This window comes from Capricornis sumatraensis, chromosome 8, assembly GCF_032405125.1.
Source record: "Capricornis sumatraensis isolate serow.1 chromosome 8, serow.2, whole genome shotgun sequence".
NCBI lineage: Eukaryota > Metazoa > Chordata > Mammalia > Artiodactyla > Bovidae > Capricornis > Capricornis sumatraensis.
Genome location: NC_091076.1, coordinates 44,893,852 through 44,914,254, shown reverse-complemented (window position 1 = coordinate 44,914,254; position 20,403 = coordinate 44,893,852). Strand labels below are relative to the sequence as shown.

At 40.1% G+C, this 20,403-nt stretch overlaps 1 protein-coding gene across 1 annotated transcript; it reads left to right on the top strand.

The window, feature by feature from the left end:
• Nucleotides 1-1,492: 1,492 nt before the first annotated feature.
• On the top strand, nucleotides 1,493-9,646 carry LOC138083531 (tripartite motif-containing protein 64-like). Its single transcript, XM_068977391.1, has 6 exons — nucleotides 1,493-1,903; nucleotides 2,399-2,494; nucleotides 3,405-3,649; nucleotides 5,175-5,183; nucleotides 5,593-5,690; nucleotides 9,159-9,646. Exons 1-6 carry the CDS (start codon nucleotides 1,493-1,495, stop codon nucleotides 9,644-9,646), a joined length of 1,347 nt encoding a protein of 448 aa, XP_068833492.1.
• Nucleotides 9,647-20,403: the final 10,757 nt, after the last annotated feature.

Sequence of the window (20,403 nt, the reverse complement as noted above, 5' to 3'; positions counted from 1 at the left end):
GGAGCCCAGAACTGTGGTGTTTGGAGTTGGCTGAGCTGTGAAGACTTTTGAAAGTTTCTGCCACCAGCAGTGGAGCATCTAAATATTGAACTAAATTTGAGAGTTACCTACTGAAAAAGAGTGGAAAACTTAATTAACTACAACCAAAGGTGAGATCAGGTACAATGAAATTCTGATATGATCAGTTAAAAATAAAATTTTAATGGCAGTCTGGACACAAAAGCTAGTTGTATTTATTCTGTCAGTACTATCTATGTTTGAGCACTTCCTCAAGCATTGATTCCATGTGGGATTTTTAGAAAAGTAAGTTATTTTTACCCACTATATATCAAGTAACCTCCTTATCAAATGTGGGTAAAAATAGAAAATTAGTAAATATTGTTGAGATGATTAAAGCAGTTAATCTATAGAAAAGGATTTAATTCAATGCTGAGAAATACTAGGCGACATATATTAAGTTCTTCTATTATTGTTTTAATATTATCATGGTCATAGATGCTGTTAGTCTACAAATGATTATATTAATGCCGAATATCGTTTCCTGATTATTGTGGTACCTGAACATTCACCAGTTCAAAATATGACATGCTCTGATGATATGAACCAACTTCAGGAAAATTTGCTTTCCTGAACTAGAAGTGACATTTTTTTTTTCCTTTTGTCTTGAAAGGAGCAGTTTTGTTATTTAAGCTGGAAGCAAGCTCTGAACTCTTTAGGACATCAGATTAAAGCCAACATCAATTGTATGAAGTTTAAGTTCTTCGTAAACAAATTCCTTTGTCTTTAGAAAAGCACTTCTGTCACTTTGATGATGGAAGGAACTGAGGCCATGAGGAGAGAAATGAACAGTGTGCTAGTGTGGGTTCTAGTCAGGGAGTCTTGGAAGTCGAGAGAGAGACAGACTGAGGTTCTGTGTGTGCTTCTGTCAGAATCAGCTAACAAAGTAGCTCTGAAGTCATCCCAACAATTACCCTCCATTCTAATCTTTAAGGGGCTTCCCAGATGATTCTGTGGTAAAGAGTCCACCCGCCAATGCAGAAGATGCAGGAAACATGGGTTCAGCCACTAAGTGGGAAGCTCCCTTGGAGAAGGAAATGGCAAACCTTTCCAGGATTCAAGCCTGGGAAATCTCAAGGGCAGGAGAGCCTGGTGGGCTACAGTCTAGGTGTAGCAATGAGTCAGACAGGACTGAGCACACTCACACTAATCTTTAAGCTTCTCCATGTATTAATAATTTTAGTATGATTGAAATCCTGATTTATTTTAACCAAAACCTTGCTAAAGACTCTTACTGTATTTCGCCTTTTGTATAATAGATCAAATCCAAAGTGTATACAGTCACCATCTCTAGGTTCGTTCTGGGGAGGTAAGCAAATAGGGAAATTAGAGTTCAAGACAGGAATTTGTCCAAAGGATTTATTTTTCCTGATCAGGGCAGAAGAAAAACTTTTTCTCTTACACTCTCTTATTTCTTTCTTTAATTTTCAGAAACATGGATTCAGACACACTGCAGGTCTTCCAGAGGGAACTCACCTGCTCCATCTGCATGAACTGCTTCCTGGACCCCGTCACCATAGACTGTGGGCACAGCTTCTGCCGTCCCTGTCTGAGCCTTTGCTGGGAAGAAGGCCAGACTCCAAGGAGCTGCCCTGAGTGCAGGGGACTATCAGAGAGGCCCGATTTCAAAACCAATATTGTCCTCAAGAGGCTGGCTTCCCTTGCCAGACAGGCCAGAGCTGACCACGACCACAGCTCTGAGGAGCAGATCTGTGTGACACACCAGGAAGCCAAAGGCCTCTTCTGTGAGGCTGACCAGACCCTGCTCTGTGGGCCCTGCTCTGAATGCCCCGAGCACGCAGCTCACAGCCACAGTCCAATACACAGGGCTGCTGAGGAGTCCCGGGTAGGTGATGCCTCTCGAGCAGTTTGGGATCTAGAGGCTCCTAAGTCAGAGAGGAAGACCAGGATGCTGTGATGGTGATGGGGGTGGAGATAGTGGAGGTGGGAGTTCTGAATGTGGATCCTCGCATATAATGTGTCCTTTCAGTGTTGTTGCCCAATTGTCCACACGTTTGGAAATGCAGCATCCCGGGGTGAGTGGCACCAGGGCCACAGGCTTCTGATGGGAGCTTGAGGCTTTCTTACTCGGGCTATTACAGTCTGAGCCTCGGTATCAGGGGACATGGATCCCATTATCTGTAAAATTCCCCCAGTTCTCTAGTATACAGTTCTATTCCTTGATATTCAAATATTGGCATCAAATTAATGTGGAAAAGTCTGACGACAGCCTCCTAAGTCAAGGTTTCTGTGTAACTACTAAATGCCTTTGCTCAGGAATAAAGGGATTAATATTATAGTGTCATCTTCTGTGTTACTAAATCCCATGGGTATTTTGCAGGAGAAACTCCTGAAGAGAATGAGCTCTTTATGGAAAATGAGAGAAGAAATACAAATCAGTCTGAATCAGGAAGCTAAGACAACTCAGTCCTTTGAGGTAAGAATAAAAATGTTCCTATTTATTTGTATAAATATTGATATAATTTTACCTTAGATTTTTTTAGGTCAGTATAAGTTATTGTCAAAGGCTACTGGTCTCTTCCCTGGAGGAGTGGTTTCAAATGACTGATCAGTAATTGCAATTAAAACAGGCTAATATATGCTAGTTCAAAGAATGCTAGTATATTTGAAGACCAAGGCATGAAACGTATTCCAAGGCCACATTTTGAAGATTGAAATAAGCCTTTTCAGACATGGGGTATAAGACACATTGCACTAACTGTGATGGTGAAGGAGAAGAGAGGAAGAGAGTCATCTCTAGAGGGAAAATGATGGCTCAGGGGTAAAGAATCAGCCTTCAGTGCAGGAGCCACAACAGACATGGAATGCATCCCTGGGTTGGGAGGATGCCCTGGAGGAGGAAATAGCAGCCCACCCCAGTATTCTTGCCTGGAGAATCCCATGGACAGAGGAGCCTGGTGAGCTATAATCCACAAGGTCACAAAGAGTTGTGCACGACTGAAGAGAGTCAGCATGCAGGAAAAACAAAACAAAAACAAACATATATTCAAAATGAGGTTTACTTCATGAAAGAATATCTAGAAGAATCAGAGAAAGGAACAAGAGAAAAACAAGACTCAGGTCAGAGAGGAAATAATTGATGGAGTAAGAACCTGGAAGAATCCTCCTTGGGAGACAGCCTGGGGTCCCTCAGATGACTTGATTTGAACAGGGAAAGAGATTAGGCATTCAGAGAAAGCATGGGCAATAAGGACCTGAAAATATTCAAGACTCTTTGATGCATGTGGCAGTTTGTCGGGAACTTCCTTGATGACACTAAGGAAATAATTTGAAGTTTTCTTTTGAATGTGAACATAAGTAATGCTTTGGATCCACTATCTCTGCAGGACTATGTGGCCTTAAGAAAGGTGATGATCAAGCTTGAATATCAGAGGATGCTTCTGTTGCTCCGGGAGGAGGAGCAACTGCATCTGGAGGCCCTGGAGCGAGAAGCCAAGGAGATTTGTGAGCAACTCAAAGAGAGTGTGTTCAGAATGACTCAGTACAGAGAAAGTCTGAAAGACATGTACAGAGAGCTGACTGAGATGTGCCACAAGCCAGACATGGAGCTGCTCCAGGTGAGAAAGGAGGGGCCAACCTCAGAGAGAGAAACACTCTTCTAGATGAGCTGCTGTGACACTGAAACATTACCTATCCAGGCAGAAGATAACATAATCAGCAAGATTCTGTGACCAGGGAAAAGTTACTTTTTCTTGGAGTAAATCTCAGTATATAACCCCCTAAACCCTTGGCACTCTCTGTTATCCACTCTTCCTGAAGACTAGAGGTTCTTATTGTCATACAGGCAAGACATTTAGAACCAGTATCAATTTTAATGCAACCTATGGTTCTTTTTATGCAATTGTCTGGTTTACTTAATTGTTATAAGTGGTGAGATCACTTCCTGAAGACAGCAGTTGGCAGTGAGTGACACTGGAAACCTAGATGTTGCTACAACATTGTGCAGGCCCTTCCTGCCCCCTTTCCTTCCTTAATGAGACCTGAGGAAGCCCATCATGCTTTAGGTTAGGGTCTGTTATGAAGATTGCTTCTGAGTGTTACTTAGAAGAGATTTAGAAAACCATGTCTTATTATGAAACGAGAATAGGTACAGGAGATGGAAACAGAACTCTAATAATTAACATGATTTTTTATTTTTTCTTTGCAGGGCTTGGAAAATGTGCTGGAAATGTGAGTATACACTAATGATTTTTGATTTCTGAAATATTTTTGCCTTTTTGATGAAGTGGATCCACAGTTCTTGCTTGAGACCTGGGTATTTATTTCAGGTCCTCTCCCATATCTAAATCCCAGGATTCAGGATCCTTTATACATAATACCATGTTATTTGCAGATAACAAATACACATGCTCCTGTATACATTGTCATCTCTAGATAACTTTACAACATATACAGTATAAAGTAAATGCTACATAAGTCATTCCCTGGTATGTGGCATTTTCAATTTTTACATTTTTGGAAGTTTCTGAAATGTTTTGTGAATTTTTTCCACTCAGAACAAAGGCAGAGGGGAAGGAAGTTTACACTGGGAATTTGGGATTGACTGGTACACACTGTATATGAAATATAGTTAGAATAGTAGCTCTGACCCTATTATAAAATAAAGGAATAAATAAGCAAATGAATAGCCCAGAATGTACAGATTGAATACATGTGTGAATTCACAGGTACAGAACCCTAGTATATGGATTACCAACATTGTCTTTTTGGCCATTTTCTATTTTATTTCAAAAGAATTTCAGGGGTTTCTGACCCTTGATCTCAGTAGTTTCCTTTTCATTTGACTGAAATCGACTATATCTGAAAATCTGCTGACATTCTGGGCTTTGTCCCACCCACTCGATCCATTCTCTCCAGCCTGACCACAATAAAACTTAGCAAGGGATTTTTCTAAGACATCACAGAGGAAGCACCTATCCTAGTGAACTGAAAGGTGAAAAAGGCATGAAAGAGGCATAGTCCCAGAGAGACTGTGATTTTGTTAATACTGAGTAGCAGTGACTCAGCCTGTTCCATCACAGCAAGCCCCCTGCAGGCAAGACCTCACAGGGAGCAGCTTTCTGCTGCCCACTGTTAAGTGAGACATTCAGGACCAGGACAGCCAGGTTGGACCTGGGTCACTTTGCTTGACAGAGAAGAATAAACATGTCTTGTCAGTGAGCACTTCTATTTAGACACAGAATGCATCCTTGACGACTACTTTGTGAGTGAACTCTCAAAGGCTTAGCCTGAATTTTTTGCTCTCTGTAAAATGCCCAGGATCTTTGAATTGATGGAATTGAGGAAGGGAATGAAATTTAGTGAGTGCAAATTTGGAATATTGTCTGAGAAAAATGGGGAAAATGAAATTTGATGTAATTTCTATTTAGTAAAATATATGGCAACATTTCTATATTCTCAAATGAGTAGTATACATCCTGAGAACATATGGGATCCTGTGGTGAAGTCTGCTGTTTTGCAGTTCTCACGTGATTAGCCATTGGTCTTGACGTGGAATCGATGTTCTTTGTACAGGACTCATTTGGCACAGATACAAAAGCCTCAGCCCATGAACCCAGAACTCCCTTCCTGGCCTGTCTCTGGATTCCTACACATGCTGAACAACTTCAGAGGTAAGAGTCAGCCTTTTGGTGATCAGGACTACATTTCATTAGAGTTTCTTGGGAACAACCCTTCTTTCATTTTCATTGTATTTCTTTTTCGTTTATGAAGGTGGTGCATAAATTCCTGAAGTTGCTAACACCTTTTCTACCTCTATCAGTTCAGTTCAGTCACTCAGTCTTGTCTGACTCTTTGTGATCCCATAGACTGCAGCACGCCAGGCTTCCCTGTCCACCACCAACTCCTGGAGTTTACTCAAACTCATGTCCATTGAGCCAGTGATGCCACCCAACCATTTCATCCTCTGTTGTTTCCTTCTCCTCTCGCCTTCAGTTTCTCCCAGCATCAGGGACTTTTCAAATGAGTGAGTTCATCACATCAGATGCCAAAGTATTTGAGTTTCAGCCTTAGCATCAGTCCTTCCAGTGAATATTCAGGATCGATTTCTTCTAGGATGGACTGGTTGGATCTCCTTGATGTCAAAGGGACTCTCAAGAGTCTTCTCCAACACCACAGTTCAAAAGCATCAGTTTTTCGGTGCTCATCTTTCTTTATAGTCCAGATCTCACATCCATACATGGCTACTGGAAAAACCATAGCTTTGACTAGATGGATCTTTGTTAGCAAAGTAATGACACTGTTTTTTTAAAATGCTGTCTAGGTTGGTCATAAATTCTCTTCCAAGGAGCAAGCATCTTTTAATTCCATGGCTGCAGTCACCATTGGAAGTGATTTTGGACCACCCCTCCCCCCACCAAATAGTCTATCACTTTTTCATTGTTTCCCCATCTATTTCCCATGAAGTGATGGGACCAGATGCCATGATCTTAATTTTCTGAATGTTGAGTTTTAACCCAACTTTTTCACCCCCTTCCTTCACTTTCATCAAGAGGCTCTTTAGTTCTTCTTCACTTTCTGCCATAAGGGTGGTGTCATCTGCATATCTGGGATTATTTATATTTCTCCCAATAGTCATAATTCCAGCTTGGGCTTCATCCAGTCCAGCATTTCTCATGATGTACTGTGAATTTAAGTTAGATAAGCAGCATGATAATATACAGCCTTGACTTATGCCTTTCTGGATTTGGAAACAGTCTGTTGTTCCTTGTCCACTTCTAACTGTTGCTTCTTGATCTGTATGCAGATTTCTCAGGAGACAGGTCAGGTGGTCTGGTATTCCCATCTCTTGAAGAATTTTCCACAGTTTGTTGTGATCCACACATTCAAAGGCTTTGTGTAGTCAATGAAGCAGAAATAGATGTTTTTCTGGAACTCTTTTTTTTTTTTTTTCTGATGATCCAGCAGATGTTGGTAATTTGATCTCTGGTTCCTCTGGCATTTCTAAATGCAGCATGAACATCTGGAAGTTCAGGGTTCAAGTACTGTTGAAGCCTGGGTTGGAGAATGTTGAGCATTACTTTACTAGCGTGTGAGATGAGTGCAGTTATGCAGCAGTTTGAGCATTCTTTGGCATTGCCTTTCTTTGGGATTGGAATGAAAACTGACCTTTTCCAGTCCTGTGGCCACTGCTGAGTTTTCCAAATTTGTTGACATGTAGTGAAGTACTTACACAACATTATCTTTTAGGATTTAAATAGCTCAACTGAAGTCCATCACTTCCACTTTGTTTGCTCGTAGTGATGCTTCCTAAGGCCCACTTGACTTTGCTTTCCATGATGTCTGGATCTAGGTGAGTGATCACACCATCGATCAGATCTAATCCCCTGAATCTATTTGTCACTTCCACTGTATAGTCACAAGGGATTTGATTTAAGTCATACCTGAATGGTCTAGTGGTTTTCCCTACTTTCTTCAATTTAAATCTGAATTTGGCAATAAAGATTTCATGGTCTGAGCCACACTCAACTCTAGGTCTTGTTTTTGCTGGCTGTATAAAGCTTCTCCATTATTGGCTGCAAAGAATATAATCAATCTGATTTTGGTATTGACCATCTGGTGATCCATGTATAGAATATTCTCACATGTTGTTGGAAGCGGGTGTTTGCTATGACCAGTGCATTCTCTTGGCAAAACTCTATTAGCCTTTGCCCTGCTTCATTCTGTACTCCAACGGCATATTTGCCTGTTACTCCAGGTATTCCTTGACTTCATACTTTTGCATTCCAGTCCCCTATAATGAAAAGGACATCTTTTTGGGGTGTTAGTTCTAGAAGGTCTTGTAGGTGTTCATAGAACTGTTCAACTTCATTTTCTGTAGCATTACTGGTTGAGGCATAGACTTGGATTACTGTGATATTGAATGGCTTGCCTTGGAAATGAACAGATGTTTCTTTGGTTTCTGAGACTGCATCCAAGTACTACATTTCAGACTCTTTTGTTGCCTCTATATTCACATTATAAACAACAAGTCTAATGTGTGCCACCTGTAACTTCCTGAAAACGCAAAACCAGACACACACACACACACACACACACACACACACACACACACACACATATCTGACATAGGAAGAGCAAAAGGAGAGCAACCAAGTTATTACTGTGATCATAAAGAGACTGAATATTTAGTTCTGTGAGTGACCATCAATATGTTGTTTACTCAGTTTATTTCACTCTTGAGCTTAAATCTATCATTGCTGCTTTTAATTTACTGTTTGGGCTTTTCTGGTGGCTCAGATGATAAAGAGTCTGCCTGCAATGCAGGAGACCCAGGTTCAAGCCCTGGATTGGGAAGATCCCTGGAGAAGGGAATGGAAATACACTCCAGTATTCTTGCCTGGAAAATTCCATGAACAGAGGAGCCTGGTAGGCTACATATAGTCCACAGGGTTGCAAAAAGTAGAACAGGACTGAAAGGACTAACACTTTTACTTTCACTTCATTATAGCTAAATTTATTACACATTGTACAAAGAACATTTATTATTTCTAAAATTAGGGATAAATGACAGAAAAATTGAAATGGGCTTTGGCAGAAGAATTGTAATGCTTTCAATCTCATAACAACTTTAAGACAAGTGACGCATGAACACTGTTAGTTAGAATATATTTTTTGAAGCTTCCAAATTATTCATAGATGGATTTCTATCAATTCTTTTGACCTTTGAAAATGTAATAGGTAGAGATTATATCCCCTAAGTATCCACGTGATAACAAAGTGCCATCTGCAGTTTCCATAGTATTTAGTACAAAAGACACAGGAAAAGTTCTCTAACATGAGAATAAATGTTTTTAGATGAATCCTAAAGTAAACTAAGAAGAGATTGACCTAAATCAGACTTCACCCAGTTCATGATATAAGTATTTTTTTAAAATTTTCTCTTTCATCTGATGTATTTCTGTATGCCACAGAGATAGTAATAACTTTTATTCTTCAGAGAAGAGTCACTCTAACTCCCTTTGCTGTCTGTTTTGATTTCCTTGGAGAAGGAAAATTAAAAAGCTTATTGTGTAGAAAGCCTCTGCTTCTCAGAGACATGGAAATTCAACTGGCTGACACAATTTTTACTCTTTCTGCAGTGAATAACGTTCTGAGTCTGATGATGACTGTTCACCATGCGATCCTCGATGACGCAAGTGTGCTGTTTGAGGATGACCATCCCGGCGCGTCCAGACAGCCCCAGGGCGAGGCGTGTACTGTGTCCTGGGGAGCTCAGGCCTTCACCTCCGGGAGGCATTATTGGGAGCTGGATGTGGCACAATCTTCTACCTGGGTTCTGGGGGTCTGTAAAAGCATCTTCACAAGTGATACCAGTATCAGTGTTGGTGCTGAAGAAGCATTTTTCCTCAGTTCTACAAAGGTGAACAGTCAGTATATTCTGTCCACCACCTCCCCATCCTTAGTTCACTTTGTGAAAAGGCCTCTGGGTAGGATTGGCGTGTTTTTGGATTATGACAATGGAACTGTGAGCTTCTATGATGTTTTCAGAAGTTCCCTCATATATACTTCCCTTCCTTCTGCCTTCGCCTCCCCTATGATACCTTTCCTTTGCCTTAAATCTCTGTGAATTGGCCATTTTGCTGACCATTTATTGGAGCTTCTTCTCTGGGGATATTGCTGCCCTTCACTTCCTATGAGGCCACAGGATATCTGACTGTGTCCAGCAGCACATTGTTATTTAATGTAACATAGTGGTTGTATGTTTATAAAATGGCATAAATGTGATGTATGTATAAATCTGTTAATTAAAATTTTAATAAACATTTATTATGAAATATTTCATAGAATATAGTAAATTGGTTTTCTTTTTAAAATAAGGATTATATGAAACTAAAGTTATGTATCATAAAGGTCACTACCTTTAAACTACATGATCAATGGTTTTTAGAACTATACAAAATTGTAAAACCAGAACTATCTCATTGTGGGGCATATACATGACCTTCAAAAGGAACCAATGTCCAGTACCATTTACTTACTTTCAGCGTATACCATCTCATCACACTCTTCAGCAAACTTTTCTCAACTTAGTAAATATTTTTACTAATTGAGGGAAATTCCTGTGACATTTCATATAGTTCTTATTTTATTTCATATTATTGTTACATTCCCACTCTCCGTGCAGTACTCAGAAGAGAACACATAGAACTGTCAGGTCAATCAGTGAAGAAACACATGAATTAAATAATTCATATAGACAAAAGCCCCATAAAATCATGATGGTGTGACCACTCACCTAGAGCCAGATATCCTGGAATGTGAGGTCAAGTGGGCCTTTGGAACTATCACTACAAACAAAGCTAATGGAGGTGATGGAATTTCAGTTGAGCTGTTTCAAATCCTGAAAGATGATGCTGTGAAAGTGCTGCACTCAATATGTCAGCAAATTTGGAAAACTCCTGCCACAGGACAGGAAAAGGTCAGTTTTCATTCCAACTCCAAAGAAAGGCAATGCCAAAGAATGTTCAAACTACCACACAATTGCACTCATCTCACACGCTGGTAAACTAAGGCTCATAATTCTCCAAGCCAGGTTTCAGCAACACATGAATTGTGAAATTCCAGATGTTCAAGCTGGTTTTAGAAAAGGCAGAGGAACAAGAGATCAAATTGCCAATATTCGGTGGATCATCAGAAAAGCAAGAGAGTTCCAGAAAAATCATCTATTTCCGCTCTGTTGACTATGCCAAAGCCTTTGACTGTGTGGATCACAATAAACTGTGGGAAATTCTCAAAGAGTTGGGAATACCAGACCACCTGACCTGCCTCTTGAGAAACCTATATGAAAGACATGAAGCAACAGTTAGAACTGGACATGGAACAACAGACTAGTTTCAAATAGGAAAAGGAGTACATCAAGGCTGTATATTGTCACCCTGCTTATTTAATTTATATGCAGAGTACATCATGAGAAACGCTGGGTTGGAGGAAGAACAAGCTGGAATCAAGATTGCTGGGAGAAATATCAATAACCTCAGATATGCAGATGACACCACCCTTATGGAAGAAAGTGAAGAGCCTCTTGATGAAAGTGAAAGAGAAGAGTGAAAAAGCTGGCTTAAAGCTCAACATTCAGAAAATTAAGATCATGGCATCCGATCCCATCACTTCATGGCAAAAATGAGGGGGAAACAGTGGAAACAGTGGCTGACTTTAATTTTGGGGGCTCCAGAATCAATGCAAATTCTAGAAATGGAGTTTCCAATGTCCAAGGAAGATCTTGTAAAATTATTGGAAGATATGGAGAATAGTCCCCTGCTCAGTGATGGCCACACATTCAAAATACCTCTGTCCCTGATAAACTGGGGAAAAGTTACTTGTAAGATACTTCTGGAGAAATGTGTATAATGGAATGGTTAGAAACTTTTATAACATGAGCAAACTGTGCACTTTAAGAATTATTCCTGGAAATTAAGGAATATTTTTAAAATCCTCACAAAAAACAAAACACATGCACACGCGCATGCACACACACACACACACACTCTATCTCTCTTCTAATTTACTGAAAAAACCCCTGAAAGCTTACACAATTTTTAAAGAACTTAAGCTGTGGTACATATACACAATGGAGTGTTACGCAGCCATTAAAAAGAATACATTTGAATGAGTTCTAATGAGGTGGATGAAACTGGAACCTATAATACAGAGTGAAGTAAGCCAGAAAGGAAAACAGCAATACAGTATACTAACACATGTATATGGAATTTAGAAAGATGGCAACAATAACCCTGTATGTGAGACAGCAAAAGAGACACAGATGTATAGAACAGTCTTTTGGACTCTGTGGGAGAGGGAGAGGGTGGGATGATTTGGGAGAAGGGCATTGAAACATGTATAATATCATATATGAAACAAATCGCCAGTCCAGGTTCAATGCATGATACTGGATGCTTGGGGCTGGTGCACTGGGATGACCCAGAGGGATGGTACGGGGAGGCAGGAAGGAGGGGGGTTCAGGATGGGGAACAGGTGTATATCTGTGGCGGATTCATGTTGATGTATGGCAAAACCAATACAATATTGTAAAGAACCTCCAATTAAAATAAATAAATTTATATATAAAAAAAGAACTTATGGCCCTAATACTTCCCAAAACACCTCAGACTGAGGATCAGGGGCTGACAATGGTCCTGTCTGAGAAAGACAAGTAGTTCTCAGAGAACATAAAGCTGAAATACATTCAAGATTTCAAGGAGAAATAGGAGTCCGAGGAGAAAGTGCTTCACTCCAGGGAACACAATTCAAGTGTTCAATATTCCAAGACAACGGATGTTCCCAAAAAAATATTCCAAGAGATTATGTGTCCAGTTTTCCAAGAAGTCAGATGTCCCCAAAGGAATACAAATGAAAGCCCACAAGAAGTTTTAGGACAATGTACAAGAGTTGAATCTCCCCCAGAAAACTATTTTTCCACGAGGGATTCAATTCCACAGAGAGTCTAAAAATCCCTCCAAGGACAGAGGTCAGATTTTCCATGAGGATTCGTGGTCAGGTCTGGTTGCAAGAATCTCCCTGCAGGAGACTGGAGATTGGCAGAAACTGCCAAGGTATCCTGAAGAATCAGAAACAGCGTTATAAGAACCAGGCTGAGGAGGTGCAGAAACCGTACGAGGAGGACCTGGGTCCTTGGCTCTAGAGTTAGTGTCCTGAAAGATGTGCTGTAGATGGGGGCAGTAGATCTGCCTGAACTGGGCTCAGGGATTCCTTCATGTTCATGTCCTCACACTTTCTGTAAGTTGTCTCTCTTATGCAATATATATATATTACAACTTCTGAACCTACATGGACACATCATTGTCATCCAAGCCCATAGTTTTCACTGTTGTTATATGAAAATATTTTTATTTTAAATCATAAAGGTCTTTGAATTAGATAGATACATATTAGGTAGATAGGCAGATAGCTAGTTATTTCAGACTCTTCAAAATATTTTTATATTTTACTTTATTAAACAAATATTTGTTAAAGATGATTTTGAATTTTTTTAAAAATGACAACCAATTAAGTAGTGCACAAGGCATTTGGTATTCAAAAATGACCAATACATTTATTTCCCATGGAGTGCTGTGTATGAAGTTTCATACACTGGTATGCTCTTTATTTTTATTTTATTTTATTTTTTTTAATTTTAAAATCTTTAATTCTTACATGTGTTCCCAAACATGAGCCCCCCTCCCACCTCCCACCCCATAACATCTCTGTGGGTCATCCCCATGTACCAGCCCCAAGCATGCTGTATCCTGCGTCAGACATAGACTGGCGATTCAATTCTTACATGATAGTATACATGATAGAATAATATATGCTTTTAGGATGCACGGTACATAAATGCTTTTGATTTCTTAAAGTTTCCAGAAATTTTCAATTTTTATTCTTTTATTAATAGATGACTAAAACATTGAATTTATTTGGAAATTTTCTTATCAGTTTGTGTCACTTGCATTCCTAATTGGCTTTAATTTGCAAAATTAGGTCTAAGTTACAATTCTTTTTGCCTAAAATCAGGAGAATTTCTTATAAGTTACTTCTGCCATGAAGTGCTAACAAGTCTTATAACCCAAGATAGATAGTGAGATATTCAGTCAAATGGGGCTCTTCTTGTGAATTTTAGTTCAGTTCGGTCGCTCTGTTGTGTCCGACTCTTTGCGACCCCAAGAATTGCAGCACGCCAGGCCTCCCGTCCATCATCAACTCCCGGAGTTCACTCAAACTCACCTCCATCGAGTTGGTGATGCCATTCAGCCATCTCATTCTCTGTCATCCCCTTCTCCTCCTGCCCCCAATCCCTCCCAACATCAGAGTCTTTTCCAATGAGTCAACTCTTCGCATGAGCTGGCCAAAGTATTGGAGTTTCAGCTTTAGCATCATTCCTTCCAAAGAACACCCAGAACTGATCTCCTTTAGAATGGACTGGTTGGATTTCCTTGCAGTCCAAGGGACTCTCAAGAGTCTTCTCCAACACCACAGTTCAAAAGCATCAATTCTTCGGCACTCAGCTTTCATCACAGTCCAACTCTCACATCCATACATAACCACTGGACAAACCATAGCCATGACTAGACGGACTTTTGTTAGCAAAGTAATGTCTCTGCTTTTGAATATGCTATCTAGGTTGGTCATAACTTTCCTTCCAAGGAGTAAGCATCTTTTAATTTCACAGCTGCAGTCACCATCTGCAGTGATTTTGGAGCCCCCAAAAATAAAGTCTTGTGAATTTAAAGCACATATTTTCTAATGCATTCAGCATCTACTATTTTCTAAGCCATGTCTTGTTGTGGAGGATAAAAACCTAAAAGTTACAGTTCCTGACTTTATAGTATGTCACTCTATCCTTGAAGATTGAACAGATTTTCTTAGCATGTCTTGTTGCATAGGATACAAGCCTAAACATTACAGTTCTTGACTTTATAGTATTTCATTCTTAAAGATTGAACAGTGAGTGTAATCATTGAGCATTATCATTGAGAGGGCCATGCAAAGCATATGTAAGGTCACAATATACAAAGGGTGACTGATACAGGAGCCAAGATGAAGTGAAAGTAGTAATGAGAATGAGGCAGGAGAGGCGGAACAGTCAGTCACAGAAGTTAATGGGCCAGGACAGTGTACAGACTCCAGGTGTGTGTCTCAGTCCTTCCCTTCCCCCGCTGTGACCTAATGTTCCCAATTTCTCTGTCCTGTCTCCTTGAAACTCTCATTGCCAGTGCCCAGAAAAATGACAACCACTTTAGTGTAGGGGCAGAATTTAAATCCCTGCTTGTAATTTTCCTTTCTGGATCAATAGCAAGAGACATCTGGCAACACTTACTCTGGAGACTGAAACTACTAGTTACTGTCCTCTTTCGTGTTTGCACACAGTTTGAAAATATTTAATCTGGGTATCATGTACAATATACAATCTAAGACAGGGAATTTAAATCAGCTGACTGTTTCAGGAATTCTATTGATGGGAAAACAGTTGTTTGGATGAAGTTGTGGCCTGTTTATGTCTCTCTAATAGACCAATAACTCCAGAGCCCTTTGCTATACATGACTTGATGAGAGAGTGCATGGGAGGGTAAAGGCAAGTAGAGGTTTTGTTCAAAATGACTTAAAAATGATACAGTCAGTAACTGGGTTAAATGAATTTTAGTTATATAAAATTTGAGGACATTTCCACATGAGTTTTATTTTTTCATTATGTAGTATTATTTTTAGAATATATAAAAATGAATAAATTCATTTCTGTCTTACTATAAACAATTCCAGTTTCCTCTTTCATGAATTTGTGATACTGTAGGTTTTTGTACATTGATTAGACTTATAATTTGTATTTAGTTTTATCTGTTTAGAAACAAAGTTTTCACTGTATTTCTTGTAATATCTTTTAAAATATCAAGGGATTCGGCTTTGAACAAAAACAATAGGAATACAAAATATAAACGTTATCTAGAAAAAAAATGTAAGCTATGCTACAGAAAAATATTGAATCAGAGAGTATAGAAAGGCCTCATGGCGCTAGACTGAAGCCCTACAGCGCAGATTTCGGCGGCCCCAGGGGCGGGAGCAAAAGCAGGGACGGCCCTGGGGACTCTCTGACCCTGCAGGTCTGGAAACCCCGGCCTCAGCCCCGCCTCTGGTTCCGTGTCACTGCTGGGGACAGAGCTCTTGTGAGCTTAGTCTGTCCGTGGTTCTCGCATCCTTTCTGGAAGGAGCCTCCTCCTTCCCAGAGAAAGGCGCCTCTCCAGGAGATGTCTGCCGCCGCGGATCTGAGCTCCGAGCCATCGCGGGGCGGCGGGGGGCTCCTTTCCGCGCCCCGCCGAGCGCGCCCGCCGAGGCGGAGCGCGGGGTGCGCGGCTCCGGAGCGCGGGGTGCGCGGCTCCGGAGCCCGGGAGGACACGTGAGGGCGCGCGGGGAGCCGGTCCGTCCCGGGCCGGTCCGCGGGAGGTGTCCGGCTCCGTCCCGCTGAAGCTGCGCATGGACTGAGGAGGCGCGGAGGGCGACGGAGAGCAGACCGAGCCCTGGATGGTTGACGGCGGCTTCATCACGGGGCCCGGGCTCCTTCTGTCCACGGGAGCCTGGTGGCGCCGAGGAGGGCTGCGTCCCCGGGGATGCTGTCGCGGAAGGGAGGCGGTTCGCACGTCCGAAACCCGGGATCTGCGGGCCCTGTGCTGGAAACGGGGCGCGCTGGACCACTAAGCTCTAGAGGAGATTCGCGGACTTTTGTGGCCGCGACCTCACCTCCGGCTCCGCGGGCAAGGACGCCGAGGGCCCCGTGTGCGGAGCGAGGCCGCGGGGGACTTCTGTGTCCAGGGCGACCTGAGGGGAGGATCCCCGGGGCTGCAGGACCTCCCAGCCCAGGCGCAGCCAGCCAAGGACAGGGAAGCCCGGGGGCTCCTGTCTGCGCTCAGTTTCTCCTCCTCCTGGGGACGGCGAGGACGACGGCAACCCGCCAGGCTCCTCTTTCCATGGAATCTTCCACGCAAGAATTCTGGAGGGGACTGCCATTTCCTCCTCCAGCGGGTGGTCCCTGGTCAAGCATCTATCCCGCGTCCTACCGGCGTGTTTTCTGTGTCTCGCGTTGGCAGGCAGAGTCTTTACTATTGAGCCTCCTGGGAAGCCCTAGTGTGCTCCTAGCACTGGCCTTTTTCCTCTGAGATAAATACAGCTGGGATTTCCTGTTTATTTGTTTGCTTTCAACTCTGAATATCATGCTGTTTGTTTAAATTTATTTCTTCAAATAAGCATGTACCAACAAGTGCTGACTGCCATGCAAAATATAAAAGAGTAGAAAACATGCCAACAAGGGACGTGGAGTAACAGAAACTCATTTATTGCTGCTGGCTATGCAAAATGGCACCGACACTTAGGAATAAACTTGGGCATTTCTTCCAAATCTAAACAGGTATTTGTCCAGCAATCTCACTCTTTGTTATTTGCACAAGGACGTAGAAAATGTCTGCTTACTCAAAACCTGTACACAGACGTCTATAGCAACTTTGTTCATAATTGTGAAAACATGGGAGCAACCAAGATGTCCCTCACTAGGTGAAGAGATGAGTAAATCATGGCACATCTAGACCCCGAAATGTTACTCAGTGCTCAAAAGAAAGGAGCTATCAAACCACAGGAAGACAGAAAGGAAGCCTGATTGTATATAAGTAAGTGAGGGAAGACAGTCTGCAAAGGCCACAAAGGTTCTACTTTGCTTCGGGATTTTGCTTGTGGGGGGAGGCTATGCATGTGTGAGGGAGGGAGTATATCAGAATCCCCTTGCTTCGTTCAGTTTTGCTGTAAACTTACAAACTGTTTGGGAAAATTAGCTTTATTTAAAAAAAGAAAAAGAAGTAAGAAGTGTTTCAGTGACCTCAAAACTCTGGCGCATTTACAATTAAACGTTCAATATTAATTTTTCCCAGAGACAATGGGATTGTATAAAACAATAAAGAAAAATAAATGTATTTTTCCACATGTTTTTCAAAATACATAGCTGCACATTTGTTTGTAATAATACCACCCAGATAGAAGTCATTGTTAATAATCACAATGTTTTCCAGTCTCCCACTGGTGCATTTTAATTTAATATTTTCTCAAGTGTGCATGTCCCAAATAAGCAAGGTAAGATATTTTCACTAGCAATCCAGAAGCAGTTAACTTTTAAAACACTAAAACTGTAGTAAAAGAAAATTAATAGAAAATCCATTTTCTTTTCATTATAAAGTTTTTACTACTGCTCACAAAAGTTACACAAAGGGAGACTTCTACCTCTTAAGATGGAGAAATAGAGACTAGGTTTTTCTTCTTGTATGATATCAAAACTGCAAGAAATCATGGCTTTTAGATGTATAAGCACATAACAAGGAAAATAAACACACAAAAATGGAGAGCACCAGAAATTATAATTATGTGGGTAAATACATAAGGCTTTATTTTGCTATTTGAAACTGTTTAAGATAATGGATTATATGTTAAAAATAAAAACATTATAATAATAAAATAGCAATATGACAATTATTAAAAACTTCACAATATTATGAACATTTTACTATCTATATAAATGTAAAATATATGACAAACATATTACAGAGTTTGGAAGGAGAAATACATATATGTATATGTATTTAAACATAAAATATGGTTATTTTAGTATTTGTGAAGTGGTGTGATATCACATATATATAGACTATGATCAATTAAAGATATATATTATAAACTTTTTATAAACAACTGAAATAAGTTTAAATTGGGGGTTACAACTAATGAGCCAACAAAGCTGACAAAATGGAATCATAAACAATATGTTATAAAAACAAGAAGAGAGAAGAAAGGGAGACAACATGTGGGAAAACAGTAAAAAATAGCAGCCATGATAGGCTAACTGATAGTTGTGAAGTCATGAAGTCACTCAGTCATGTCCGACTCTTCGTGACCCCATGGACTATAGCCCACCAGGCTCCTCCATCCATGCAATTTTCTAGGCAAGAGTACTAGAGTGGGTTGCCATTTCCTTCTCCAACCATATCAATAGTCATATTTAATATAAGTGGTGGGAACATTCTAGTTAAAGGCAAATGTTTTCTGATAGATAAAAAAAAGCAAGGTACAAGTATATGTTGTCTAAAAACTCAAAATATAGATAAACAAAGTGGCTAAATCAAAACAACTAAATAGTCATACATGTTAACATTATTCCAAGAAGGACAGGAGTGCTTATATTAATATTAGAAACAATAAATTTCAGAATAAAAACATTATTTTCAAGTCATTTCAAAGTGATAAAGGGATCAAATCATCAAGAGGACTTAAGAATCCTAAGTGTTCATGCACCTAATAAGAGAGATTCACATTACATAGGGCTGAAATGGATAGAACTGCAGAGAAATGGAAATTGTAGCCTAAGATTTCAATAGATATTTTAATATCTCTTTGAACACTGAAATCCATAGATTGATAGACCAATTAGATCAAATTGATCCACAGATTAAATAGAAGATCATGAAGAACAAGATAACACTATAAACCAACTTGCCCTAATGGACATTTATAGAATGTGACTCCCAATGACAGTATGTTATTGTGTTACTGCAAAGAACATAATTGGGGGAGTAACACTACCTAATGTCAAAACTTACTTAGAGCCACAGTAATCACAACTGAGTGATGTTGATGTGCAAAGAAATAACTAAATCAACGGCACAAAAAGAAAGAGCTCAGAAATACACCTCTGTATATATGAAAATGGATTTTTTTAAATAAAGGTGAAAGGAATCTAGTGGAGAAAGCATAATCTTTTCAAAAAATTATACTAACACTAACTGAAAAACAAACAAACAAACAAACAAAAAAACCCAGAAAGTTCCAATAAATAGCACAAATCAACCACACAAAAAATCAAGTCAAATGGGTTATAAGCATAACAATAAAACCTAGCCATTTCTGTCCTTTATTGGGTCCATCTTTGCATGAAATATTCCCTTGGTATCCTCAATTTTCTTGAAGAGATCTCTAGTCTTTCCCATTCTATTGTTTTCCTCTGTCTCTGTGCATTGTTCACTTGAGAAGATTTTCTTATCTCTCCTTGCCATTCTCTGGAACTCTGCATTCAGTTGGGAATATCTTTCTCTTTCTCCTTTGCCTTTCCCTTCTCTTCTTTTCTCAGCTGTTTTTAAAGCCTCTTTAGAAACACTTTCCCTTCTTGCATTGATAACATGGATCATAGCTTTGTGTAACTCAAGGAAGCTATGAGTCATACCTTGCAGGGCCACCAAATATGGATGAGTCATGGTGGAGAGTTCTGAAAAAACGTGATCCACTGGAGAAGGGAATGGCAAACCACTTTAGTATTCTCGCCTCAAGTACCTTATGAACAGTATGAAGAAAAGAGTGGATATATATATATAATATATATATATAAACTAATTCACTTTGCTGTACAACTGAAACTAAACACAATATTGTAAATCAACCATACTTCAGAAAAATTAAAAAATAAAATATCTTTCCTTGAGTGGAGCATGATGGCCCATCTTTGATTAAATAGGAATATGTTTTGAGGAATAGAATGCAGTCAAAATAGAGAAAAAAGAGAGAGTGGTCAAACTTCATAGACACCATCACATTTCTTTCACAGATTGTCTGTGATTTCTTTTACTCTATTCTGTAGTGTACAATTATGCCATAATCCTTAACTTCAAAAGATAGCATCATTATTTCAAATGTGCATACAGATTGCATAATAGAATGCTGGAGTATGAGATGATAAGCCAGGAATGACTAAAAGAAACAGGGTCTTGGGGAATCACCACCATCCACTATTGTGTGTGCAGTTACAGCCAGAGAAAA